Source organism: Festucalex cinctus, chromosome 1 (assembly GCF_051991245.1).
Source record: "Festucalex cinctus isolate MCC-2025b chromosome 1, RoL_Fcin_1.0, whole genome shotgun sequence".
In the NCBI taxonomy this organism is placed as follows: Eukaryota; Metazoa; Chordata; class Actinopteri; order Syngnathiformes; family Syngnathidae; genus Festucalex; species Festucalex cinctus.
The window spans coordinates 61924624-61949936 of NC_135411.1; the positions used below are offsets into that span (position 1 = coordinate 61924624).

Here is a 25313-nt window from a genome sequence, read left to right on the forward strand (position 1 = left end):
GTTCGATCCTCTGCATGGAAGAGGCCCATGTATGTGGCCTATAAGAAGGAGGCCAAGTGTGTGTGTGAGTGGGTATAAAAAACAAAAAACAAAAAAAAGAAACAGTCTCTATTCCTTTCTACATGGTAGGAAAATGAAATAATCACGTCTGAACACCCGGACTGAACATGTCTTTTTTAAATTCACATACAATAATAAATAAATAAATAAATAAATCATATCCTCTCCCAGGTTTGTGTCTTTCCTTCTGGAATTACTCTATCACATTAATCAACAGTAAGAAAAGCAAAAAGTTGTTGAATCTTTAAATGCTTTTTTTTCGATGAAGCTTCAGTTGACCTGAGATGGTTGACCTGTTTTACTGTGACATTTTTATTTTCTGTTTTTAATTTACTTATTCTACTTATTGCCCTTTAAACAAACATATATAACATTAGAAAATTTTGCAAAGGAATGTTTCAAATGTTGTAATGGTGTTGAGTGATTCAATAAAAGTAAAAAAAAAAAAAGTATAAGCACAACCATGAGACGATTTTTTTTTTAAAACTGTTTCTGTTTCTAACTAAAAACACAAATAGACAGTCTACATAAAACAAATTAACCCCCCCCCCCCCAAAAAAAAAAAACAAAAACAAAAAAAAAACATAACATTGCAATTAATTTAGAAGAGGCCAGACAACTTGTCCATGTGTAAAAATATAAGCAGTGACTATTTCTCCATTTATTTGTTAGTCTGCTGACTTGTTTTGGTTGAAGGTTGAAGTACAAACATGCTGTGCTATGTCTATTCTCTGGGTGGTGGACAGTTCCTGTAGCTGCATTACAAATCCTCACAAAAATTCAAAAGGCTTTCTTTCCTTTCTTTTCCTTTTTCTGTTAACTTTATATGTCCCATTATATACTGTTTTACATTTTTTTTGCACTATAAATTCTATTTACATTTGACTAGTATGTCACAATGAAAAAGTGTTGACAAAGGCAGTGCCCTGCAGTGACCCGTATATTTGGTGCTTGGGGCTTCAGGAGGGACTTGTCTGATTAAATTCACCTATTAATAGCGCCACTATGTCACACAACATCAAATCACAATATAACAGCACACAACCGGAGTTTTTCAGAATAAATATTTATCTAATAACATGACAAAAAATAACAAAATATTAATAAAACACTCATCAGAGCTGTTCATTATTTAATGTGTTATTGTGTGCAGATTGATACACATGTGTTTCGCCAGTCAGAGTTGGCTCGAACAAGTTTTGGTTTGACCAACCAATCAGAGAATGGAAAAATGCTTCTGCCATTGAGGTCAAGCTCGCTGGTCTGATAGACATCAAGCTGGCCCTATGAGGAGTCTGAGAGCAAATTTGAAATTTGGTTGCCCTTATGGACCAATTAGCTAAGTAACATCGGCCAGCACTACTGATATGAAGGGTACTGGGGCACATACGGTATACAGTATCATAAGATCAAATGCAAAAGACCATAATCATCTCATATATTAAGCTTTTAGTCTTTGCCCCAAGTAACCAACAAAAACGAACCACTCAATAGCTTGCAACATAAACATTTAAACTCAAAATAAAATGCAAAACACATATAATTCAAATTGAGATCTCAAAGGCACATGAAGCTTGACCCATTTTGGCATTCTTCCTCAAAGGGAAAATAAATGTGTTCCTGTAAAATACAAATTCTTGTGGCTCTAATAAGAATTCTGACATTTTGATTTCAGACTGTTTATTTTATTTTAGGATTTTCACAATAGGACATAATCACATTCATGCCACTCTAGTAGGCTACACCAAACAAATGTACTTTTTTTTTTCATACACACTTGCACATCTTCAAAATGAGGTAAATACAAAGTGTTTTGCTTTCATCTTTAAAGCGAAGTCAAGTCCCAATGTTTCAATATATGCACACATTTTTGACTTTTGTTCCACTTTCAGCATTTAACTGAACATTTTTACAATTCACATTAAATTGTTCATTTGCTTTCTGATTTTGTGTAGTAGTCTTCATTTTCAACAAAACCTGACACACTATAGGTCTACTTTGACAAATCTTGAATTACAGTTTGTTCTCATAGAGGACAAGACTCAATGCAAACATACAGATTTTGCATTTACAATAAAAACTGGCCAGTTTGTGATAGGTTAGGGCCTTTCTCCACAATAGTGGGATAAACCATAAACAACCCGAGCACGCATCATCAGTCATTCATAATAATCCCCTCTCCCCTCTTTTGTTAAAACATTCAGAATATAAAGTCCTGACCAAGATGAACAAGCCACGGGTTGGTGCTAAATGTTCACATGACATGATGTTGGTCTCATAACTTCGCATTGTTTTTTTCTGAGTTCTGAAAGGAGCTGACATCCCAGCGGAAAGAGCGAAGCATACTTCCCTTCAAACTGGCTTGCCTTTTAGTAATCCTGTAGATCTTCTTGAGGATTGCACGCCGCAGCAAGATGTAGACCCATGGGTCGAGGATCTGGTTACACGTAGCCATCCGAACACCAGTTACCATTAGGGCCCTGTAAATGTCCCTGTCAGGGCCGAGGGAGCCGCTGTAGGACCGGCTGGCTGACATAAGTCCAAAGACCTAAAGACAATTCATGACACAACTTTAGGGTTAGCGTTTGCCATTTATAGCTAAGATCGTTAACCTAACAGTGTAGTACGATTGTTTCAGTCATTTTTAAACATGGTCAGGACAAAAAAAATCAACAAACTAGAAAGTCAGTTCCTCTCAATTCATCCTTTGAAGATTGCCATGAAGTGGATAACTGAAAAACTACGTAAAAGAAAAAACAACAACAACACAATTATAGCAAGCATTTCAATATTTTTATTTGTATTATGGCCGTAAATTAAAAATGACTGATACAACTTATTGGTCTATGATAATGCATATGATATAGACCAATCAGTCAGTGAATCAAACCATTAATCGTGCTCTGCGGCCATGACTTTCAGATTTAAGAGAAAAGAAAACATTAAGTAAGTAGTAATACAAATGTTTGAAACTTTTACAAATTATTATTTTAATCTTTTGTGACTGTGTTCTTAGTTGTAGCCAATATTTTATGGATTTTAGTACTCATATGATAGTAAGGATCCTGGTCCTTATGTTTTGTTATGGTCAGGTGCTAGAAAAACTTACAAGCTAGTCGACCATATATCATCTGACTCAAGTGGGGATGATGACAACGGCAGTAATGATAAATGGTTGCCAGAAAAAAAAAATAATTTACTATGTGTACTTCATAAAAAGCTCATTTTTCTTTGGTTAAATGTTTTTGCAATACATGTACGTAGTAGTTTAAATATGTTAAAAATATGTGAACACAATGTTAAAAATCAACCAGAAATTTTCTATCGTGTTTATATAATTTTTTTGTTATCTATTCTTTTATATCAGTGTTTCTCAATTCCGCTCCTCAGGCCCCTCTAGCAAGCCATGTCTCCCAATTCCCAATGCAGCTGATTCCAGCCAGCTCTGGAGAAGCCTGATCTGCGTTGTAATTGGGAGACATGGAAAACAGTAAGGGTGTCACGATTTCGATTTTTTATCGAAATCGATCGAAATTACGTCACGATTTCGAGCATCGAAATAGAAGAGAGGACACACGATTCGATGCCCCCCCCCCCGCGCCCGCCGCCACCGCCACCTCCCAGGAAAGCAAATGACGCAGCCATTCAGCTACTAGCTAACGGCACTTGTTAGCTGACTTCTCCTGCAGTCATGATGGCAAGCGCGGACAGACACAGCAATGGTGCTTCAAGCCGCTCCCGCTTCTCTCGTCACCAGTTGGGAAACATTTTGCGTTCCCGGTGAGTTATGTCGACAACGTTCACGTTGTCGCTAAAAAGACCACAGTTGCAAGATATGCTATGTGCGCGTACTGTACTCGGCCACGGTGTTACGCCCGGCTCGTCAAGGGGAAGGGAAGTAACACAATAACAGACTTGTTGGGGCCCTGCGATTGGTTGGCAACCAGTCCAGGGTGTCCCCTGCCTACTGCCCAGAGCCAGCTGAGATAGGCGCCAGCAACCCCCGCGACCCTTGTGAGGAATAAGCGGTCAAGAAAATGGATGGATGGATGGGATAGGCTTGTTGGGTTGTTAAATTTCAAAAATGGAATTTACACCTCTTTTAACGTCTCTGTGGCGCAATAGGTCAGCGCATTCGGCTGTTAACTGAAAGGTTGGTGGTTCGAGCCCACCCAGGGACGTGGTACACTTTTTCAGAATTTCCAGATACGCTTGTTGGATTGTTGAATTTCAAAAACGGAATCTACCCCTCTTTTAACGTCTCTGTGGCGCAATAGGTCAGCGCATTCGGCTGTTAACTGAAAGGTTGGTGGTTCGAGCCCACCCAGGGACGTGGTACACTTTTTCAGAATTTCCAGATACGCTTGTTGGATTGTTGAATTTCAAAAACGGAATCTACCCCTCTTTTAACGTCTCTGTGGCGCAATAGGTCAGCACATTTGGCTATTAACGGAAAGGTTGGTGGTTCAACCCCACCTGGGGATGTGGTACACTTTTTCAGAATGTCCATTTTGATAAGCTTGTTGGATTGTTAAATTTCAAAAACGTAATCTACTGCTTTTTTTTTTTTAATGTCTCTGTGGCGCCATAGGTCAGCGCATTCGGCTATTAACCGAAAGGTTGGTGCTTCGAGCCCACCGAGGGACGAGGTGCGCTTTTTCAGAATTTCCGCTTTGATAGGCTTGTTGGGTTGTTAAATTTCAAAAACGGAATCTACCCCTCTTTTAACGTCTCTGTGGCGCAATAGGTCAGCGCATTCGGCTATTAACCTAAAGGTTGGTGCATCGATCCCACCCAGGGATGAGGTGCGCTTTTTCAGAATTTCCGCTTTGATAGGCTTGTTGGGTTGTTAAATTTCAAAAATGGAATTTACCACTTTTAACGTCTCTGTTGCGCAATAGGTCAGCGCATTCGGCTGTTAACTGAAAGGTTAGTGGTTCAAGCCCACCCGGGGACGTGGTACACTTCTTCAGAATTTACATTTTGATTAGCTTGTTAGATTGTTTGAATTTCAAAAACAGAATCAAGCCCTCTTTCTAGCATATTTTTGGCGCAATAGGTCAGCGCATTCGGCTGTAACTAAAAGGTTGTTGTTTCAAGCCCACCCAGGGATAAGGTACACTTTTTCAGAATTTCCAGTTTCGTAAGCTTGTTGGATTGTTGAATTTCAAAAACGGAACCTACCTCTTTTTTAACGTCTCTGTGGCGCAATAGGTCAGCGCAACCGGCTGTAAACTGAAAGGTTGGTGGTTCAAGCCCACCCAGGAACGTGGTACACTTTTTCAGAATTTCCACTTTGATGAGCTTGTTGGGTTGTTAAATTTCAAAAACGGAATTTCCCCCTCTTTCAAAGTCTCTGTGGTGCAATAGGTCAGCGCAATCGGCTGTTAACTGAAAGGTTGGTGGTTCGAGCCCACCCAGGGACGTGGTTCACTTTTTCAGAATTTCCAGATACGCTTGTTGGATTGTTGAATTTCAAAAACGGAATCTACCTCTTTTTTTAACGTCTCTGTGGCGCAATAGGTCAGCGCATTCGGCTGTTAACTGAAAGGTTGGTGGTTCGAGCCCACCCAGGGACGTGGTACACTTTTTCAGAATTTACATTTTGATCAGCTTGTTGGATTGTTGAATTTCAAAAACAGAATCTACACTTCTTTTGAACGTCTCTGTGGTGCATTTCGTCAGCGCATTCGGCTATTAACCGAAAGTTAGGTGGTTCGAGCCCACCCAGGGATGAGGTGCACTTTTTTAGAATTTCCATTTTGATAAGCTTGTGGGATTGTTAAATTTCAAAAACGGAATCTACCTTTTTTTTTAACGTCTCTGTGGCGCAATAGGTCAGTGCATTCGGCTGTTAACTGAAAGGTTGGTGGTTCGAGCCCACCCAGGGACGTGGTTCACTTTTTCAGAATTTCCAGATACGCTTGTTGGATTGTTGAATTTCAAAAACGGAATCTACCTCTTTTTTTAACGTCTCTGTGGCGCAATAGGTCAGCGCATTCGGCTGTTAACTGAAAGGTTGGTGGTTCGAGCCCACCCAGGGACGTGGTACACTTTTTCAGAATTTACATTTTGATCAGCTTGTTGGATTGTTGAATTTCAAAAACAGAATCTACACTTCTTTTGAACGTCTCTGTGGTGCATTTCGTCAGCGCATTCGGCTATTAACCGAAAGTTAGGTGGTTCGAGCCCACCCAGGGTTGAGGTACACTTTTTCAGAATTTCCATTTTGATAAGCTTGTTGGATTGTTAAATTTCAAAAACGGAATCTACCCCTTTTTTAACGTCTCTGTGGCGCAATAGGTCAGTGCATTCGGCTGTTAACTGAAAGGTTGGTGCTTCGAGCCCACCGAGGGACGAGGTACACTTTTTCAGAATGTCCATTTTGATAAGCTTGTTGGATTGTTAAATTTCAAAAACGTAATCTACTGCTTTTTTTTTTTTAATGTCTCTGTGGCGCCATAGGTCAGCGCATTCGGCTATTAACCGAAAGGTTGGTGCTTCGAGCCCACCGAGGGACGAGGTGCGCTTTTTCAGAATTTCCGCTTTGATAGGCTTGTTGGGTTGTTAAATTTCAAAAACGGAATCTACCCCTCTTTTAACGTCTCTGTGGCGCAATAGGTCAGCGCATTCGGCTATTAACCTAAAGGTTGGTGCATCGATCCCACCCAGGGATGAGGTGCGCTTTTTCAGAATTTCCGCTTTGATAGGCTTGTTGGGTTGTTAAATTTCAAAAATGGAATTTACCACTTTTAACGTCTATGTTGCGCAATAGGTCAGCGCATTCGGCTGTTAACTGAAAGGTTAGTGGTTCAAGCCCACCCGGGGACGTGGTACACTTCTTCAGAATTTACATTTTGATTAGCTTGTTAGATTGTTTGAATTTCAAAAACAGAATCAAGCCCTCTTTCTAGCATATTTTTGGCGCAATAGGTCAGCGCATTCGGCTGTAACTAAAAGGTTGTTGTTTCAAGCCCACCCAGGGATAAGGTACACTTTTTCAGAATTTCCAGTTTCGTAAGCTTGTTGGATTGTTGAATTTCAAAAACGGAACCTACCTCTTTTTTAACGTCTCTGTGGCGCAATAGGTCAGCGCAACCGGCTGTAAACTGAAAGGTTGGTGGTTCAAGCCCACCCAGGAACGTGGTACACTTTTTCAGAATTTCCACTTTGATGAGCTTGTTGGGTTGTTAAATTTCAAAAACGGAATTTCCCCCTCTTTCAAAGTCTCTGTGGTGCAATAGGTCAGCGCAATCGGCTGTTAACTGAAAGGTTGGTGGTTCGAGCCCACCCAGGGACGTGGTTCACTTTTTCAGAATTTCCAGATACGCTTGTTGGATTGTTGAATTTCAAAAACGGAATCTACCTCTTTTTTTAACGTCTCTGTGGCGCAATAGGTCAGCGCATTCGGCTGTTAACTGAAAGGTTGGTGGTTCGAGCCCACCCAGGGACGTGGTACACTTTTTCAGAATTTACATTTTGATCAGCTTGTTGGATTGTTGAATTTCAAAAACAGAATCTACACTTCTTTTGAACGTCTCTGTGGTGCATTTCGTCAGCGCATTCGGCTATTAACCGAAAGTTAGGTGGTTCGAGCCCACCCAGGGATGAGGTGCACTTTTTCAGAATTTCCATTTTGATAAGCTTGTGGGATTGTTAAATTTCAAAAACGGAATCTACCTTTTTTTTTAACGTCTCTGTGGCGCAATAGGTCAGTGCATTCGGCTGTTAACTGAAAGGTTGGTGGTTCGAGCCCACACAGGGACGTGGTTCACTTTTTCAGAATTTCCAGATACGCTTGTTGGATTGTTGAATTTCAAAAACGGAATCTACCTCTTTTTTTAACGTCTCTGTGGCGCAATAGGTCAGCGCATTCGGCTGTTAACTGAAAGGTTGGCGGTTCGAGCCCACCCAGGGACGTGGTACACTTTTTCAGAATTTACATTTTGATCAGCTTGTTGGATTGTTGAATTTCAAAAACAGAATCTACACTTCTTTTGAACGTCTCTGTGGTGCATTTCGTCAGCGCATTCGGCTATTAACCGAAAGTTAGGTGGTTCGAGCCCACCCAGGGTTGAGGTACACTTTTTCAGAATTTCCATTTTGATAAGCTTGTTGGATTGTTAAATTTCAAAAACGGAATCTACCCCTTTTTTAACGTCTCTGTGGCGCAATAGGTCAGTGCATTCGGCTGTTAACTGAAAGGTTGGTGCTTCGAGCCCACCGAGGGACGAGGTACACTTTTTCAGAATGTCCATTTTGATAAGCTTGTTGGATTGTTAAATTTCAAAAACGTAATCTACTGCTTTTTTTTTTTTAATGTCTCTGTGGCGCCATAGGTCAGCGCATTCGGCTATTAACCGAAAGGTTGGTGCTTCGAGCCCACCGAGGGACGAGGTGCGCTTTTTCAGAATTTCCGCTTTGATAGGCTTGTTGGGTTGTTAAATTTCAAAAACGGAATCTACCCCTCTTTTAACGTCTCTGTGGCGCAATAGGTCAGCGCATTCGGCTATTAACCTAAAGGTTGGTGCATCGATCCCACCCAGGGATGAGGTGCGCTTTTTCAGAATTTCCGCTTTGATAGGCTTGTTGGGTTGTTAAATTTCAAAAATGGAATTTACCACTTTTAACGTCTCTGTTGCGCAATAGGTCAGCGCATTCGGCTATTCACCTAAAGGTTGGTGCATCGATCCCACCCAGGGATGAGGTGCGCTTTTTCAGAATTTCCGCTTTGATAGGCTTGTTGGGTTGTTAAATTTCAAAAACGGAATCTACCCCTCTTTTAACGTCTCTGTGGCGCAATAGGTCAGCGCATTCGGCTATTAACCTAAAGGTTGGTGCATCGATCCCACCCAGGGATGAGGTGCGCTTTTTCAGAATTTCCGCTTTGATAGGCTTGTTGGGTTGTTAAATTTCAAAAATGGAATTTACCACTTTTAACGTCTCTGTTGCGCAATAGGTCAGCGCATTCGGCTGTTAACTGAAAGGTTAGTGGTTCAAGCCCACCCGGGGACGTGGTACACTTCTTCAGAATTTACATTTTGATTAGCTTGTTAGATTGTTTGAATTTCAAAAACAGAATCAAGCCCTCTTTCTAGCATATTTTTGGCGCAATAGGTCAGCGCATTCGGCTGTAACTAAAAGGTTGTTGTTTCAAGCCCACCCAGGGATAAGGTACACTTTTTCAGAATTTCCACTTTGATGAGCTTGTTGGGTTGTTAAATTTCAAAAACGGAATTTCCCCTTCTTTAGAAAGTCTCTGTGGTGCAATAGGTCAGCGCAATCGGCTGTTAACTGAAAGGTTGGTGGTTCGAGCCCACCCAGGGACGTGGTACACTTTTTCAGAATTTCCAGATACGCTTGTTGGATTGTTGAATTTCAAAAACGGAATCTACCTCTTTTTTTAACGTCTCTGTGGCGCAATAGGTCAGCGCATTCGGCTGTTAACTGAAAGGTTGGTGGTTCGAGCCCACCCAGGGACGTGGTACACTTTTTCAGAATTTACATTTTGATCAGCTTGTTGGATTGTTGAATTTCAAAAACAGAATCTACACTTCTTTTGAACGTCTCTGTGGTGCATTTCGTCAGCGCATTCGGCTATTAACCGAAAGTTAGGTGGTTCGAGCCCACCCAGGGATGAGGTGCACTTTTTCAGAATTTCCATTTTGATAAGCTTGTGGGATTGTTAAATTTCAAAAACGGAATCTACCTTTTTTTTTTAACGTCTCTGTGGCGCAATAGGTCAGTGCATTCGGCTGTTAACTGAAAGGTTGGTGGTTCGAGCCCACCCAGGGACGTGGTTCACTTTTTCAGAATTTCCAGATACGCTTGTTGGATTGTTGAATTTCAAAAACGGAATCTACCTCTTTTTTTAACGTCTCTGTGGCGCAATAGGTCAGCGCATTCGGCTGTTAACTGAAAGGTTGGTGGTTCAAGCCCACCCAGGGACGTGGTACACTTTTTCAGAATTTACATTTTGATCAGCTTGTTGGATTGTTGAATTTCAAAAACAGAATCTACACTTCTTTTGAACGTCTCTGTGGTGCATTTCGTCAGCGCATTCGGCTATTAACCGAAAGTTAGGTGGTTCGAGCCCACCCAGGGTTGAGGTACACTTTTTCAGAATTTCCATTTTGATAAGCTTGTTGGATTGTTAAATTTCAAAAACGGAATCTACCCCTTTTTTAACGTCTCTGTGGCGCAATAGGTCAGTGCATTCGGCTGTTAACTGAAAGGTTGGTGCTTCGAGCCCACCGAGGGACGAGGTACACTTTTTCAGAATGTCCATTTTGATAAGCTTGTTGGATTGTTAAATTTCAAAAACGTAATCTACTGCTTTTTTTTTTTTAATGTCTCTGTGGCGCCATAGGTCAGCGCATTCGGCTATTAACCGAAAGGTTGGTGCTTCGAGCCCACCGAGGGACGAGGTGCGCTTTTTCAGAATTTCCGCTTTGATAGGCTTGTTGGGTTGTTAAATTTCAAAAACGGAATCTACCCCTCTTTTAACGTCTCTGTGGCGCAATAGGTCAGCGCATTCGGCTATTAACCTAAAGGTTGGTGCATCGATCCCACCCAGGGATGAGGTGCGCTTTTTCAGAATTTCCGCTTTGATAGGCTTGTTGGGTTGTTAAATTTCAAAAATGGAATTTACCACTTTTAACGTCTATGTTGCGCAATAGGTCAGCGCATTCGGCTGTTAACTGAAAGGTTAGTGGTTCAAGCCCACCCGGGGACGTGGTACACTTCTTCAGAATTTACATTTTGATTAGCTTGTTAGATTGTTTGAATTTCAAAAACAGAATCAAGCCCTCTTTCTAGCATATTTTTGGCGCAATAGGTCAGCGCATTCGGCTGTAACTAAAAGGTTGTTGTTTCAAGCCCACCCAGGGATAAGGTACACTTTTTCAGAATTTCCAGTTTCGTAAGCTTGTTGGATTGTTGAATTTCAAAAACGGAACCTACCTCTTTTTTAACGTCTCTGTGGCGCAATAGGTCAGCGCAACCGGCTGTAAACTGAAAGGTTGGTGGTTCAAGCCCACCCAGGAACGTGGTACACTTTTTCAGAATTTCCACTTTGATGAGCTTGTTGGGTTGTTAAATTTCAAAAACGGAATTTCCCCCTCTTTCAAAGTCTCTGTGGTGCAATAGGTCAGCGCAATCGGCTGTTAACTGAAAGGTTGGTGGTTCGAGCCCACCCAGGGACGTGGTTCACTTTTTCAGAATTTCCAGATACGCTTGTTGGATTGTTGAATTTCAAAAACGGAATCTACCTCTTTTTTTAACGTCTCTGTGGCGCAATAGGTCAGCGCATTCGGCTGTTAACTGAAAGGTTGGTGGTTCGAGCCCACCCAGGGACGTGGTACACTTTTTCAGAATTTACATTTTGATCAGCTTGTTGGATTGTTGAATTTCAAAAACAGAATCTACACTTCTTTTGAACGTCTCTGTGGTGCATTTCGTCAGCGCATTCGGCTATTAACCGAAAGTTAGGTGGTTCGAGCCCACCCAGGGATGAGGTGCACTTTTTCAGAATTTCCATTTTGATAAGCTTGTGGGATTGTTAAATTTCAAAAACGGAATCTACCTTTTTTTTTAACGTCTCTGTGGCGCAATAGGTCAGTGCATTCGGCTGTTAACTGAAAGGTTGGTGGTTCGAGCCCACACAGGGACGTGGTTCACTTTTTCAGAATTTCCAGATACGCTTGTTGGATTGTTGAATTTCAAAAACGGAATCTACCTCTTTTTTTAACGTCTCTGTGGCGCAATAGGTCAGCGCATTCGGCTGTTAACTGAAAGGTTGGCGGTTCGAGCCCACCCAGGGACGTGGTACACTTTTTCAGAATTTACATTTTGATCAGCTTGTTGGATTGTTGAATTTCAAAAACAGAATCTACACTTCTTTTGAACGTCTCTGTGGTGCATTTCGTCAGCGCATTCGGCTATTAACCGAAAGTTAGGTGGTTCGAGCCCACCCAGGGTTGAGGTACACTTTTTCAGAATTTCCATTTTGATAAGCTTGTTGGATTGTTAAATTTCAAAAACGGAATCTACCCCTTTTTTAACGTCTCTGTGGCGCAATAGGTCAGTGCATTCGGCTGTTAACTGAAAGGTTGGTGCTTCGAGCCCACCGAGGGACGAGGTACACTTTTTCAGAATGTCCATTTTGATAAGCTTGTTGGATTGTTAAATTTCAAAAACGTAATCTACTGCTTTTTTTTTTTTAATGTCTCTGTGGCGCCATAGGTCAGCGCATTCGGCTATTAACCGAAAGGTTGGTGCTTCGAGCCCACCGAGGGACGAGGTGCGCTTTTTCAGAATTTCCGCTTTGATAGGCTTGTTGGGTTGTTAAATTTCAAAAACGGAATCTACCCCTCTTTTAACGTCTCTGTGGCGCAATAGGTCAGCGCATTCGGCTATTAACCTAAAGGTTGGTGCATCGATCCCACCCAGGGATGAGGTGCGCTTTTTCAGAATTTCCGCTTTGATAGGCTTGTTGGGTTGTTAAATTTCAAAAATGGAATTTACCACTTTTAACGTCTCTGTTGCGCAATAGGTCAGCGCATTCGGCTATTCACCTAAAGGTTGGTGCATCGATCCCACCCAGGGATGAGGTGCGCTTTTTCAGAATTTCCGCTTTGATAGGCTTGTTGGGTTGTTAAATTTCAAAAACGGAATCTACCCCTCTTTTAACGTCTCTGTGGCGCAATAGGTCAGCGCATTCGGCTATTAACCTAAAGGTTGGTGCATCGATCCCACCCAGGGATGAGGTGCGCTTTTTCAGAATTTCCGCTTTGATAGGCTTGTTGGGTTGTTAAATTTCAAAAATGGAATTTACCACTTTTAACGTCTCTGTTGCGCAATAGGTCAGCGCATTCGGCTGTTAACTGAAAGGTTAGTGGTTCAAGCCCACCCGGGGACGTGGTACACTTCTTCAGAATTTACATTTTGATTAGCTTGTTAGATTGTTTGAATTTCAAAAACAGAATCAAGCCCTCTTTCTAGCATATTTTTGGCGCAATAGGTCAGCGCATTCGGCTGTAACTAAAAGGTTGTTGTTTCAAGCCCACCCAGGGATAAGGTACACTTTTTCAGAATTTCCACTTTGATGAGCTTGTTGGGTTGTTAAATTTCAAAAACGGAATTTCCCCTTCTTTAGAAAGTCTCTGTGGTGCAATAGGTCAGCGCAATCGGCTGTTAACTGAAAGGTTGGTGGTTCGAGCCCACCCAGGGACGTGGTACACTTTTTCAGAATTTCCAGATACGCTTGTTGGATTGTTGAATTTCAAAAACGGAATCTACCTCTTTTTTTAACGTCTCTGTGGCGCAATAGGTCAGCGCATTCGGCTGTTAACTGAAAGGTTGGTGGTTCGAGCCCACCCAGGGACGTGGTACACTTTTTCAGAATTTCCAGATACGCTTGTTGGATTGTTGAATTTCAAAAACGGAATCTACCTCTTTTTTTAACGTCTCTGTGGCGCAATAGGTCAGCGCATTCGGCTGTTAACTGTAAGGTTGGTGGTTCGAGCCCACCCAGGGACGTGGTACACTTTTTCAGAATTTCCAGATACGCTTGTTGGATTGTTGAATTTCAAAAATGGAATCTACCCCTCTTTTAACGTCTCTGTGGCGCAATAGGTCAGCACATTTGGCTATTAACCGAAAGGTTGGTGGTTCAACCCCACCTGGGGATGTGGTACACTTTTTCAGAATGTCCATTTTGATAAGCTTGTTGGATTGTTAAATTTCAAAAACGTAATCTACTGCTTTTTTTTTTTTAATGTCTCTGTGGCGCCATAGGTCAGCGCATTCGGCTATTAACCGAAAGGTTGGTGCTTCGAGCCCACCGAGGGACGAGGTGCGCTTTTTCAGAATTTCCGCTTTGATAGGCTTGTTGGGTTGTTAAATTTCAAAAACGGAATCTACCCCTCTTTTAACGTCTCTGTGGCGCAATAGGTCAGCGCATTCGGCTATTAACCTAAAGGTTGGTGCATCGATCCCACCCAGGGATGAGGTGCGCTTTTTCAGAATTTCCGCTTTGATAGGCTTGTTGGGTTGTTAAATTTCAAAAATGGAATTTACCACTTTTAACGTCTCTGTTGCGCAATAGGTCAGCGCATTCGGCTGTTAACTGAAAGGTTAGTGGTTCAAGCCCACCCGGGGACGTGGTACACTTTTTCAGAATTTCCGCTTTGATAGGCTTGTTGGGTTGTTAAATTTCAAAAATGGAATTTACCACTTTTAACGTCTATGTTGCGCAATAGGTCAGCGCATTCGGCTGTTAACTGAAAGGTTAGTGGTTCAAGCCCACCCGGGGACGTGGTACACTTCTTCAGAATTTACATTTTGATTAGCTTGTTAGATTGTTTGAATTTCAAAAACAGAATCAAGCCCTCTTTCTAGCATATTTTTGGCGCAATAGGTCAGCGCATTCGGCTGTAACTAAAAGGTTGTTGTTTCAAGCCCACCCAGGGATAAGGTACACTTTTTCAGAATTTCCAGTTTCGTAAGCTTGTTGGATTGTTGAATTTCAAAAACGGAACCTACCTCTTTTTTAACGTCTCTGTGGCGCAATAGGTCAGCGCAACCGGCTGTAAACTGAAAGGTTGGTGGTTCAAGCCCACCCAGGATCGTGGTACACTTTTTCAGAATTTCCACTTTGATGAGCTTGTTGGGTTGTTAAATTTCAAAAACGGAATTTCCCCCTCTTTCAAAGTCTCTGTGGTGCAATAGGTCAGCGCAATCGGCTGTTAACTGAAAGGTTGGTGGTTCGAGCCCACCCAGGGACGTGGTTCACTTTTTCAGAATTTCCAGATACGCTTGTTGGATTGTTGAATTTCAAAAACGGAATCTACCTCTTTTTTTAACGTCTCTGTGGCGCAATAGGTCAGCGCATTCGGCTGTTAACTGAAAGGTTGGTGGTTCGAGCCCACCCAGGGACGTGGTACACTTTTTCAGAATTTACATTTTGATCAGCTTGTTGGATTGTTGAATTTCAAAAACAGAATCTACACTTCTTTTGAACGTCTCTGTGGTGCATTTCGTCAGCGCATTCGGCTATTAACCGAAAGTTAGGTGGTTCGAGCCCACCCAGGGATGAGGTGCACTTTTTCAGAATTTCCATTTTGATAAGCTTGTGGGATTGTTAAATTTCAAAAACGGAATCTACCTTTTTTTTTTAACGTCTCTGTGGCGCAATAGGTCAGTGCATTCGGCTGTTAACTGAAAGGTTGGTGGTTCGAGCCCACCCAGGGACGTGGTTCACTTTTTCAGAATTTCCAGATACGCTTGTTGGATTGTTGAATTTCAAAAACGGAATCTACCTCTTTTTTTAACGTCTCTGTGGCGCAATAGGTCAGCGCATTCGGCTGTTAACTGAAAGGTTGGTGGTTCGAGCCCACCCAGGGACGTGGTACACTTTTTCAGAATTTACATTTTGATCAGCTTGTTGGATTGTTGAATTTCAAAAACAGAATCTACACTTCTTTTGAACGTCTCTGTGGTGCATTTCGTCAGCGCATTCGGCTATTAACCGAAAGTTAGGTGGTTCGAGCCCACCCAGGGTTGAGGTACACTTTTTCAGAATTTCCATTTTGATAAGCTTGTTGGATTGTTAAATTTCAAAAACGGAATCTACCCCTTTTTTAACGTCTCTGTGGCGCAATAGGTCAGTGCATTCGGCTGTTAACTGAAAGGTTGGTGCTTCGAGCCCACCGAGGGACGAGGTACACTTTTTCAGAATGTCCATTTTGATAAGCTTGTTGGATTGTTAAATTTCAAAAACGTAATCTACTGCTTTTTTTTTTTTAATGTCTCTGTGGCGCCATAGGTCAGCGCATTCGGCTATTAACCGAAAGGTTGGTGCTTCGAGCCCACCGAGGGACGAGGTGCGCTTTTTCAGAATTTCCGCTTTGATAGGCTTGTTGGGTTGTTAAATTTCAAAAACGGAATCTACCCCTCTTTTAACGTCTCTGTGGCGCAATAGGTCAGCGCATTCGGCTATTAACCTAAAGGTTGGTGCATCGATCCCACCCAGGGATGAGGTGCGCTTTTTCAGAATTTCCGCTTTGATAGGCTTGTTGGGTTGTTAAATTTCAAAAATGGAATTTACCACTTTTAACGTCTATGTTGCGCAATAGGTCAGCGCATTCGGCTGTTAACTGAAAGGTTAGTGGTTCAAGCCCACCCGGGGACGTGGTACACTTCTTCAGAATTTACATTTTGATTAGCTTGTTAGATTGTTTGAATTTCAAAAACAGAATCAAGCCCTCTTTCTAGCATATTTTTGGCGCAATAGGTCAGCGCATTCGGCTGTAACTAAAAGGTTGTTGTTTCAAGCCCACCCAGGGATAAGGTACACTTTTTCAGAATTTCCAGTTTCGTAAGCTTGTTGGATTGTTGAATTTCAAAAACGGAACCTACCTCTTTTTTAACGTCTCTGTGGCGCAATAGGTCAGCGCAACCGGCTGTAAACTGAAAGGTTGGTGGTTCAAGCCCACCCAGGAACGTGGTACACTTTTTCAGAATTTCCACTTTGATGAGCTTGTTGGGTTGTTAAATTTCAAAAACGGAATTTCCCCCTCTTTCAAAGTCTCTGTGGTGCAATAGGTCAGCGCAATCGGCTGTTAACTGAAAGGTTGGTGGTTCGAGCCCACCCAGGGACGTGGTTCACTTTTTCAGAATTTCCAGATACGCTTGTTGGATTGTTGAATTTCAAAAACGGAATCTACCTCTTTTTTTAACGTCTCTGTGGCGCAATAGGTCAGCGCATTCGGCTGTTAACTGAAAGGTTGGTGGTTCGAGCCCACCCAGGGACGTGGTACACTTTTTCAGAATTTACATTTTGATCAGCTTGTTGGATTGTTGAATTTCAAAAACAGAATCTACACTTCTTTTGAACGTCTCTGTGGTGCATTTCGTCAGCGCATTCGGCTATTAACCGAAAGTTAGGTGGTTCGAGCCCACCCAGGGATGAGCTGCACTTTTTCAGAATTTCCATTTTGATAAGCTTGTGGGATTGTTAAATTTCAAAAACGGAATCTACCTTTTTTTTTAACGTCTCTGTGGCGCAATAGGTCAGTGCATTCGGCTGTTAACTGAAAGGTTGGTGGTTCGAGCCCACCCAGGGACGTGGTTCACTTTTTCAGAATTTCCAGATACGCTTGTTGGATTGTTGAATTTCAAAAACGGAATCTACCTCTTTTTTTAACGTCTCTGTGGCGCAATAGGTCAGCGCATTCGGCTGTTAACTGAAAGGTTGGCGGTTCGAGCCCACCCAGGGACGTGGTACACTTTTTCAGAATTTACATTTTGATCAGCTTGTTGGATTGTTGAATTTCAAAAACAGAATCTACACTTCTTTTGAACGTCTCTGTGGTGCATTTCGTCAGCGCATTCGGCTATTAACCGAAAGTTAGGTGGTTCGAGCCCACCCAGGGTTGAGGTACACTTTTTCAGAATTTCCATTTTGATAAGCTTGTTGGATTGTTAAATTTCAAAAACGGAATCTACCCCTTTTTTAACGTCTCTGTGGCGCAATAGGTCAGTGCATTCGGCTGTTAACTGAAAGGTTGGTGCTTCGAGCCCACCGAGGGACGAGGTACACTTTTTCAGAATGTCCATTTTGATAAGCTTGTTGGATTGTTAAATTTCAAAAACGTAATCTACTGCTTTTTTTTTTTTAATGTCTCTGTGGCGCCATAGGTCAGCGCATTCGGCTATTAACCGAAAGGTTGGTGCTTCGAGCCCACCGAGGGACGAGGTGCGCTTTTTCAGAATTTCCGCTTTGATAGGCTTGTTGGGTTGTTAAATTTCAAAAACGGAATCTACCCCTCTTTTAACGTCTCTGTGGCGCAATAGGTCAGCGCATTCGGCTATTAACCTAAAGGTTGGTGCATCGATCCCACCCAGGGATGAGGTGCGCTTTTTCAGAATTTCCGCTTTGATAGGCTTGTTGGGTTGTTAAATTTCAAAAATGGAATTTACCACTTTTAACGTCTCTGTTGCGCAATAGGTCAGCGCATTCGGCTATTCACCTAAAGGTTGGTGCATCGATCCCACCCAGGGATGAGGTGCGCTTTTTCAGAATTTCCGCTTTGATAGGCTTGTTGGGTTGTTAAATTTCAAAAACGGAATCTACCCCTCTTTTAACGTCTCTGTGGCGCAATAGGTCAGCGCATTCGGCTATTAACCTAAAGGTTGGTGCATCGATCCCACCCAGGGATGAGGTGCGCTTTTTCAGAATTTCCGCTTTGATAGGCTTGTTGGGTTGTTAAATTTCAAAAATGGAATTTACCACTTTTAACGTCTCTGTTGCGCAATAGGTCAGCGCATTCGGCTGTTAACTGAAAGGTTAGTGGTTCAAGCCCACCCGGGGACGTGGTACACTTCTTCAGAATTTACATTTTGATTAGCTTGTTAGATTGTTTGAATTTCAAAAACAGAATCAAGCCCTCTTTCTAGCATATTTTTGGCGCAATAGGTCAGCGCATTCGGCTGTAACTAAAAGGTTGTTGTTTCAAGCCCACCCAGGGATAAGGTACACTTTTTCAGAATTTCCAGTTTGATGAGCTTGTTGGGTTGTTAAATTTCAAAAACGGAATTTCCCCTTCTTTAGAAAGTCTCTGTGGTGCAATAGGTCAGCGCAATCGGCTGTTAACTGAAAGGTTGGTGGTTCGAGCCCACCCAGGGACGTGGTACACTTTTTCAGAATTTCCATACGCTTGTTGGATTGTTGAATTTCAAAAACGGAATCTACCTCTTTTTTTAACGTCTCTGTGGCGCAATAGGTCAGCGCATTCGGCTGTTAACTGAAAGGTTGGTGGTTCGAGCCCACCCAGGGACGTGGTACACTTTTTCAGAATTTCCAGATACGCTTGTTGGATTGTTGAATTTCAAAAACGGAATCTACCTCTTTTTTTAACGTCTCTGTGGCGCAATAGGTCAGCGCATTCGGCTGTTAACTGTAAGGTTGGTGGTTCGAGCCCACCCAGGGACGTGGTACACTTTTTCAGAATTTCCAGATACGCTTGTTGGATTGTTGAATTTCAAAAATGGAATCTACCCCTCTTTTAACGTCTCTGTGGCGCAATAGGTCAGCACATTTGGCTATTAACCGAAAGGTTGGTGGTTCAACCCCACCTAGGTATGTGGTACACTTTTTCAGAATTTACATTTTGATCAGCTTGTTGGATTGTTAAATTTCAAAAACGGAATCTACCTCTTTTTTAACGTCTCTGTGGTGAAATAGGTCAGCGCATTCAGCTGTTAACTGAAAGGTTGGTGGTTCGAGCCCACCCAGGTATGAGGTACACTTTTTCAGAATGTCCATGTTAAGCTTGTTGGATTGTTGAATTTCAAAAACAGAATCTACACTTCTTTTGAACGTCTCTGTTGTGCATTTCATCAGCGCATTCGGCTATTAACCGAAAGTTAGGTGGTTCGAGCCCACCCAGGGTTGAGGTACACTTTTTCAGAATTTCCATTTTGATAAGCTTGTTGGATTGTTAAATTTCAAAAACGGAATCTACCCCTTTTATAACGTCTCTGTGGCGCAATAGGTCAGTGCATTCGGCTGTTAACTGAAAGGTTGGTGGTTCAAGCCCACCCAGGCATGCGGTACACTTTTTCAGAATTTCCAGTTTGATAATCTTGTTGGATTGTTGAATTTCAAAAACGGAATCTACCCTTCTTTTAACGTCCTTGTGATGCAATAGGTCAGCGCACTCGGCTGTTAACCGGAAGTTTGGTGGTTCAAGCCCACCCAGGGACGAGGTGCACTTTTTCAGAATTTCGTTTGATAATCTTGTTGGATTGTTGAATTTCAAAAACGGAATATTCCCCTCTTTTAACGTCTCTGTGGCGCAATAGGTCAGCGCATTCGGCTGTTAACTGAAAGGTTGGTGTTTCGAGCACACCCAAGGACGAGGTGCACTTTTTCAGAATTTCCATACCTAAGCTTGTTGGATTGTTAAATTTCAAAAACGTAATCTACCGCTTCTTTTTTTATGTCTCTGTTGTGCCATAGGTCAGCGCATTCGGCTATTAACCAAAAGTTAGTTGGTTCAAGCCCACCCACGGATGAGGTACACTTTTTCAGAATTTCCATTTTGATAATCTTGTTGGATTGTTGAATTTCAGAAACGGAATCTACCACTTTTTCTAGCATCTCTTTGGCGCAATAGGTCAGCGCATTTGGCTGTTAACTGAATGGTTGGTAGTTTGAGGCCACCCAGGGATGCGGTACACTTTTTCAGAATTTCCATTTTGATAAGCTTGTTGTTGAATTTCAAAAACAGAATCTGCCCATTACTAACATTTCTGTGGCGCAATAGGTAAGCGCAATCGGCTATTACCCGAAGGTTAAGTGGTTCAAGCCCACCCAGGGATGAGGTAAGCTTTTTCAGAATAGCCTGATAATCTTGTTGGATTGTTGAATTTCAAAAACGGAATCTACCTCTCTCTTAACGCCTCTGTGGTGCAATAGGTCAGCGCATTCAGCTGTTAACCGAAAGGTTGGTGGTTCAAACCCACCCAGGGATGCCATGCACTTTTTCAGAATTTCTTTTTTGATAATCTTGTTGGATTGTTGAATTTCAAAAACAGAATCTACTCCTCTTTCCACGTCTCTGTGGCACATTTGGTCAGCCCATTTGGCTGTTAACTGAAAGGTTGGTGGTTTGAGCCCACCCAGCCTGTTTTCCTTGTCTCCCAATTGCAACGCAGGTAAGGATCGTTCAGGCCTCTCCAGAGCTTGCTGATTCGCTGTCATTGGAATCAGCTGCTTTGGGAATTGGGAGACATGGAAAATAGGCTGGCTCGGGGGGCCTGAGGAACGGAATTGAGAAACACTGTTTTATATGCATACATCACAAATGCACGTTATCCACCCCAGTGGACATGTCACCAACTACTTTAAAAATGTATGTTTAAAAAAATGGTGACATTTAGAAAAAGAAAAAAAAATCCGTATATAGGTTATCATAATTTGTGCATGAAAGGGCTAATATCCCCTTTGATATCCCTTCAGAACGATTTGTTATGTCATATTGGAGACATTTACATTAAAGACAATACATGAGTTAAATGTATTATCAGATTTATTAGACAGGCCATAATATAAGTTATGAAATTAAAGCCTCCATTGTTTAAGAAAAATTAATTATCAATATTAGTTATTTCCCAACAGCTGTCTCAGGAAATTAGTGTTCCATGAAACAAAAATGTTTTCTACAAAAAACAAAAACAAAAATGTCTCAATCTCTGCCAAATGTGAGCAGCGACATACAAAAACAATAATGTTCTTCCACTATAGATGGCAAAAGTTACTGTATATTTGTGATTATTACCCGGCAATATGAGACATTTTTTCCTCATGTAAAATGTGTGCCTTGGCTCAATTACGTTTATGATGATTGGCTGAATTTTCCACGTTTCCGCTGTGGCTTGAACTCACCAGCAGAGGGCTCCAGCATATGCACGAGGCGACCATGATGCCAACCAGCTGGACGACCATCTCAGTGTCGTGGGACCTGGCCGAGCTGCGCTGCGAAGTGGACTTCTTCTTCAGCCTTGCTCTGATTAAGGTGATACCGCTAATAGTGTTACACACAAAGGCTACGGCCAGTGAGCTCATTGCCATTCCAGAGAACAGTGTAACAAAGGCCAGATCTGTAGCCCGAGTGCCCTCCATCACCCTGATAAAGCACCACGTGCCCGGGTACTGGTAAGTGTACGCTCCCAAGCTGAAAAACGGCAGCAAGGCGACACATAACGCCAACAGCCAGATGAGAGCAAGTGCCATCTTGGTCCGTGCGTTGGTGACCAAACGAGCATGCAGCAAAGGCCTGGTGACACCCAAGCATCGCTCAGCGGCCATAGCGCAGCCCAGGAAGAGGGGGCACAAGCCGAAGAACACCATGCAACAGCCCAGCAACAGACAGAGTGCATCTGGGTCGTTTATGAGATCTTCTCGAAAGCTGGAGGGAGGGTCCGCCAAGTTCTTAATCCCTTCTGAGTATCGTCTTAGCACCAAGGCTCCATTGATGACATGCCCAGCCAGATCTGTCGCCACCAGAGAGCTGGCAAAGAGAAGAAAGGTGGCCTTTGACCTCCGCCGAAAGCGGTTGTAGGCTTTGGCCAGAATGACAAGCGCCACTATGTTGAACACAATCCCAAGCGTCATGGTGATGCCGGCAGCTGTGGGAGTCGTTTGCGGATGGCTGACGTTACGGAATATGCGTCCCACTTCTGGCTTCTGCACCACTGAGCTGTCGTTGGAGGGCAGCGTTGAGGCAAAAATACCTGAGGAGTTGTGACGCTGCATTGCCAACATGCTGCTGATCTTCAAGTCTGATGTGGTTCTTGTTGGCTGAGAGGGTGCTGAAGAAAAAAAAGACACGATTAGCATGCTGAAAGGAGTCAATGAGTAGCACTCAATATGATAAACTGTTAGCAAAAGTGTGTGTGTGGGGGGGTGGGGGTGGGGGGTGGGGGGGGGGATTGCAATATAGTTATGTGTAGTTATGTGTGCCCAGCAAAGTTGTGGGTCAAGGAATTAGATAAATTCCTTTTTGGAGGTTGATTGCTAAAATTCCAACTTTGCAGCACAATATTGTTTTTGTTTTCATCCTGATCACGAATTAACTGCCAATCAAAACAATATATTGCCTAAATAACTTGATGCTTGGCATGTGTAATATATGGGGATATTGACATACCAAGCTCCACTTTTACAACAATGTAGTCCTCTGAACATGTTCTGACAGTTTTGCTTTCTTTACAAATGCAATTGAAGAGGAGGATTAGCACTCATAGACTCACTTTTATAGACCAGATTTTCAATTGTGCCGTGAATGTGAGCGGATCAAAACAAGCCAGGAATGTGCGAGGATATTGAGATTTGCCAGTAATGTGTAAAATCAAGAATCATAACCATCAAAACACACACTCAGTTAAGATTTTTACTGAGGTAGATATATGTTAATGTGTATTTACTTCATGGTGTCCTCTTTCCTGATAGTTTTGATGCAAAGCCTTCTAATTTTATTTGGGGAAAAAAAGCCTCCTGTAATAATAATAATAAAAAAATGACCTTACCTTTAAGTTTAGAAATCCATCAAATCCAAGATTGCTTTCACTTTGACAGTGCTTCATTGTTGTGATCCAAAATGTAACTGCTGTATCCAGTCAGTTCCAAACATCTTCCTTGGTAATTCCTCACATTGTGGCCCCTTTGCTGATTCGTGTTGGAGCAAGCAGCCTCCCAGTAACATTGCACATGCACGTCCTCTGTTTGCTTGACGGAGGCTTGCCGCTTTTTATATGTGGGGGCTGCAGAAAGCCAACATCACCTCTGGGTGTCTCACTTGGAGGAAAAACAAGTGACGTCCTTGCAGGAGAGACGTGACGCCACTTAATCACAGATATGTAATCATATGAATATTTCAATCGCTACATCAGATTTCATCATAGACTGTGATATTAAGACTACAGTGAGAAACACAAACTAGCTGAACAGCTTCTCATCCACACCAGCTGTTATTTTTCCCACTTTTATCACAAGTATCTCGACAGTGGTCTGTGGTGAGCATAATTCTAAATAATAAAGAACTTCCCAAAGAGGTCGTCGGCAGGACCACAGCTGATGATGATGCTGAGGACACCGCGATCTAATATGCTCACAAACGAGACAGTTGTGAGGAGAAACACTTCACATGAAACAAATGGTCAAAGTTGTAAATCCTATTCTGCTCATATATCGAGGACAGTAAGTACGGAACAAATTGATAGGAACAGATAGAGAGAAAAAGAGTAAGAAAAGAAGCAAGCTTTTTTTTTTTGCACACCAACATGAGATAGGTCCTGCAATTTTTCTTCATTTTTTAATTAATCTGTCAAAACAGTGGTGGGATTCTGCACCCACACAAGATGGCTCTTGGCTCAAACAAACACACACAAAAATTGGGCTGACCGTTCAAGTGATTTCAGCATGTCTGCAAATCTGTTGCTGAGGACATAATACCAGGATTTTACTGTACAAACGAAAAAGTCTACATTCATACAATATTCAAATGGGCCAAAGTATTGGGACACCGAAGATGTCAGTATGAAGGTACCCTGCGTCTTGCCCCAAAATCATCTTTGGCTCGAGTTCACCTTTGATCCTAATGAAGACAAATACTATACAGATGGATAGATTGGCAGTTTGACCTTACAAGACCTTGAATGCAACTCTTGATGCAGCAGAAAAAAAGAACTCCCTACTTTGAGAAAGAGAAGCTGTCATGAGTAGAGCAAAGGAGAACATTCTCCTCAAAGGAAAAGACATTTGGCCAGGAAGCCCAGATTCCAGTCAGTTCTGCAAAAGAACACTTGCTGTGAAAGAGGGAGGCCATTTTATCTTTATACTTTACAGTAATAGCACAGAAGTCAGATTTTACAGACAAGAGCAAGAAAAGCAAGTAAAACAAAGCTTTATTTGGAAGCAATAGAATAAAACGCATGCAGTCCATCCTCTTGATATCTAGTTTAGTCAGGATTCAGAATTAAAGGTAAACAAATCCTAAACTAGTGCTGAATGATGGTAGTTTACACAAGCACAACATACTTTGTAAATTAAAACACATGCAATAACGGTTTGCTAGATACAAAATATACTCTGTCACTGGGTTTGACTCATTTTGCCAAAGACATTTCCAACTTCACAATTATATAAAATCTCAATACAAAACATGGAAGTTTGCGATACTAAGGTGACCAAATAAAAAAAATAAAACATGTTCAAGGGGTATGAATACTTTTTCAATGCTCTGCGTGGCGACAATTCTAAATGAAATTCCAACAACAGCCCTGGCGTCAATCTGCAAAACTATGGATGGATTAAATCTTGCTCGCTTCCATGCAAAATTTTAAACCTCCGTCTTTGCTCTCTTTTGATGACCTTCAGCGGATAGCCACCATCTTAATGTTCTCTACACCTGAACATTGTACCATTGATTCGTGACATCAAGTCCCTTCAAGTCTTTCAACAAAGAACGCGAAGAAACAAACTTGACATTCGCTCTGATCAGTTTTATACAATGAAATTCTCAAGCATGCTTTGCTGCCTTGTGGAAGTCACCATCTTTAATATTTTATTAAAAAAATGGAAATGGCTTCAAGTGTTTTTTAAGCATAAAATACATAAATAAATAAATACATATATACTTACATACATAAACAAACAGTGTATGTCGCCTTTAAAACAACATTCCAAG

General features: G+C 42.0%; 1 protein-coding gene and 33 non-coding genes across 34 annotated transcripts; 33 read left to right on the plus strand and 1 right to left on the minus strand.

The window, feature by feature from the left end:
- Window positions 1-1628: 1628 nt before the first annotated feature.
- On the minus strand, window positions 1629-23336 carry LOC144005267 (prostaglandin E2 receptor EP1 subtype-like). The gene is made up of 3 exons (XM_077503372.1): window positions 23155-23336; window positions 21512-22437; window positions 1629-2608 (listed from the first exon to the last, which is right to left on the minus strand). The coding sequence occupies exons 2-3, from the start codon at window positions 22388-22390 to the stop codon at window positions 2336-2338; spliced, it is 1152 nt and encodes a 383-aa protein (XP_077359498.1). The 5' UTR covers window positions 22391-22437; window positions 23155-23336; the 3' UTR covers window positions 1629-2335.
- trnan-guu (transfer RNA asparagine (anticodon GUU)) lies at window positions 4168-4241 on the plus strand. The gene has a single exon. It is a non-coding gene; the product is annotated as a tRNA-Asn (tRNA).
- Window positions 4320-4393, plus strand: trnan-guu (transfer RNA asparagine (anticodon GUU)). The gene has a single exon. It is a non-coding gene; the product is annotated as a tRNA-Asn (tRNA).
- Window positions 5413-5486, plus strand: trnan-guu (transfer RNA asparagine (anticodon GUU)). The gene has a single exon. It is a non-coding gene; the product is annotated as a tRNA-Asn (tRNA).
- Window positions 5566-5639, plus strand: trnan-guu (transfer RNA asparagine (anticodon GUU)). Its single transcript has one exon. It is a non-coding gene; the product is annotated as a tRNA-Asn (tRNA).
- trnan-guu (transfer RNA asparagine (anticodon GUU)) lies at window positions 5880-5953 on the plus strand. Its single transcript has one exon. It is a non-coding gene; the product is annotated as a tRNA-Asn (tRNA).
- On the plus strand, window positions 6033-6106 carry trnan-guu (transfer RNA asparagine (anticodon GUU)). The gene has a single exon. It is a non-coding gene; the product is annotated as a tRNA-Asn (tRNA).
- Window positions 7287-7360, plus strand: trnan-guu (transfer RNA asparagine (anticodon GUU)). Its single transcript has one exon. It is a non-coding gene; the product is annotated as a tRNA-Asn (tRNA).
- On the plus strand, window positions 7440-7513 carry trnan-guu (transfer RNA asparagine (anticodon GUU)). The gene has a single exon. It is a non-coding gene; the product is annotated as a tRNA-Asn (tRNA).
- On the plus strand, window positions 7754-7827 carry trnan-guu (transfer RNA asparagine (anticodon GUU)). Its single transcript has one exon. It is a non-coding gene; the product is annotated as a tRNA-Asn (tRNA).
- On the plus strand, window positions 7907-7980 carry trnan-guu (transfer RNA asparagine (anticodon GUU)). Its single transcript has one exon. It is a non-coding gene; the product is annotated as a tRNA-Asn (tRNA).
- On the plus strand, window positions 9316-9389 carry trnan-guu (transfer RNA asparagine (anticodon GUU)). The gene has a single exon. It is a non-coding gene; the product is annotated as a tRNA-Asn (tRNA).
- On the plus strand, window positions 9469-9542 carry trnan-guu (transfer RNA asparagine (anticodon GUU)). The gene has a single exon. It is a non-coding gene; the product is annotated as a tRNA-Asn (tRNA).
- Window positions 9784-9857, plus strand: trnan-guu (transfer RNA asparagine (anticodon GUU)). Its single transcript has one exon. It is a non-coding gene; the product is annotated as a tRNA-Asn (tRNA).
- Window positions 9937-10010, plus strand: trnan-guu (transfer RNA asparagine (anticodon GUU)). The gene has a single exon. It is a non-coding gene; the product is annotated as a tRNA-Asn (tRNA).
- On the plus strand, window positions 11191-11264 carry trnan-guu (transfer RNA asparagine (anticodon GUU)). The gene has a single exon. It is a non-coding gene; the product is annotated as a tRNA-Asn (tRNA).
- Window positions 11344-11417, plus strand: trnan-guu (transfer RNA asparagine (anticodon GUU)). The gene has a single exon. It is a non-coding gene; the product is annotated as a tRNA-Asn (tRNA).
- On the plus strand, window positions 11658-11731 carry trnan-guu (transfer RNA asparagine (anticodon GUU)). Its single transcript has one exon. It is a non-coding gene; the product is annotated as a tRNA-Asn (tRNA).
- Window positions 11811-11884, plus strand: trnan-guu (transfer RNA asparagine (anticodon GUU)). Its single transcript has one exon. It is a non-coding gene; the product is annotated as a tRNA-Asn (tRNA).
- Window positions 13220-13293, plus strand: trnan-guu (transfer RNA asparagine (anticodon GUU)). Its single transcript has one exon. It is a non-coding gene; the product is annotated as a tRNA-Asn (tRNA).
- Window positions 13373-13446, plus strand: trnan-guu (transfer RNA asparagine (anticodon GUU)). Its single transcript has one exon. It is a non-coding gene; the product is annotated as a tRNA-Asn (tRNA).
- trnan-guu (transfer RNA asparagine (anticodon GUU)) lies at window positions 13526-13599 on the plus strand. Its single transcript has one exon. It is a non-coding gene; the product is annotated as a tRNA-Asn (tRNA).
- On the plus strand, window positions 14773-14846 carry trnan-guu (transfer RNA asparagine (anticodon GUU)). The gene has a single exon. It is a non-coding gene; the product is annotated as a tRNA-Asn (tRNA).
- On the plus strand, window positions 14926-14999 carry trnan-guu (transfer RNA asparagine (anticodon GUU)). The gene has a single exon. It is a non-coding gene; the product is annotated as a tRNA-Asn (tRNA).
- Window positions 15241-15314, plus strand: trnan-guu (transfer RNA asparagine (anticodon GUU)). Its single transcript has one exon. It is a non-coding gene; the product is annotated as a tRNA-Asn (tRNA).
- trnan-guu (transfer RNA asparagine (anticodon GUU)) lies at window positions 15394-15467 on the plus strand. Its single transcript has one exon. It is a non-coding gene; the product is annotated as a tRNA-Asn (tRNA).
- On the plus strand, window positions 16648-16721 carry trnan-guu (transfer RNA asparagine (anticodon GUU)). The gene has a single exon. It is a non-coding gene; the product is annotated as a tRNA-Asn (tRNA).
- Window positions 16801-16874, plus strand: trnan-guu (transfer RNA asparagine (anticodon GUU)). The gene has a single exon. It is a non-coding gene; the product is annotated as a tRNA-Asn (tRNA).
- On the plus strand, window positions 17115-17188 carry trnan-guu (transfer RNA asparagine (anticodon GUU)). The gene has a single exon. It is a non-coding gene; the product is annotated as a tRNA-Asn (tRNA).
- On the plus strand, window positions 17268-17341 carry trnan-guu (transfer RNA asparagine (anticodon GUU)). The gene has a single exon. It is a non-coding gene; the product is annotated as a tRNA-Asn (tRNA).
- trnan-guu (transfer RNA asparagine (anticodon GUU)) lies at window positions 18677-18750 on the plus strand. The gene has a single exon. It is a non-coding gene; the product is annotated as a tRNA-Asn (tRNA).
- trnan-guu (transfer RNA asparagine (anticodon GUU)) lies at window positions 18828-18901 on the plus strand. Its single transcript has one exon. It is a non-coding gene; the product is annotated as a tRNA-Asn (tRNA).
- trnan-guu (transfer RNA asparagine (anticodon GUU)) lies at window positions 18981-19054 on the plus strand. The gene has a single exon. It is a non-coding gene; the product is annotated as a tRNA-Asn (tRNA).
- Window positions 20525-20598, plus strand: trnan-guu (transfer RNA asparagine (anticodon GUU)). Its single transcript has one exon. It is a non-coding gene; the product is annotated as a tRNA-Asn (tRNA).
- Window positions 23337-25313: the final 1977 nt, after the last annotated feature.

Coding starts and splice junctions, on each gene's coding strand:
- LOC144005267 (XM_077503372.1), bottom strand. CDS start 22,390: ATGTTGGCAATGCAGCGTCACAACTCCTCAGGTATTTTTGCCTCAACG. Junction 2,609..21,511: donor TATGCTGGAGCCCTCTGCTG/GTGAGTTCAAGC, acceptor AATTGTCTTTAG/GTCTTTGGACTTATGTCAGC.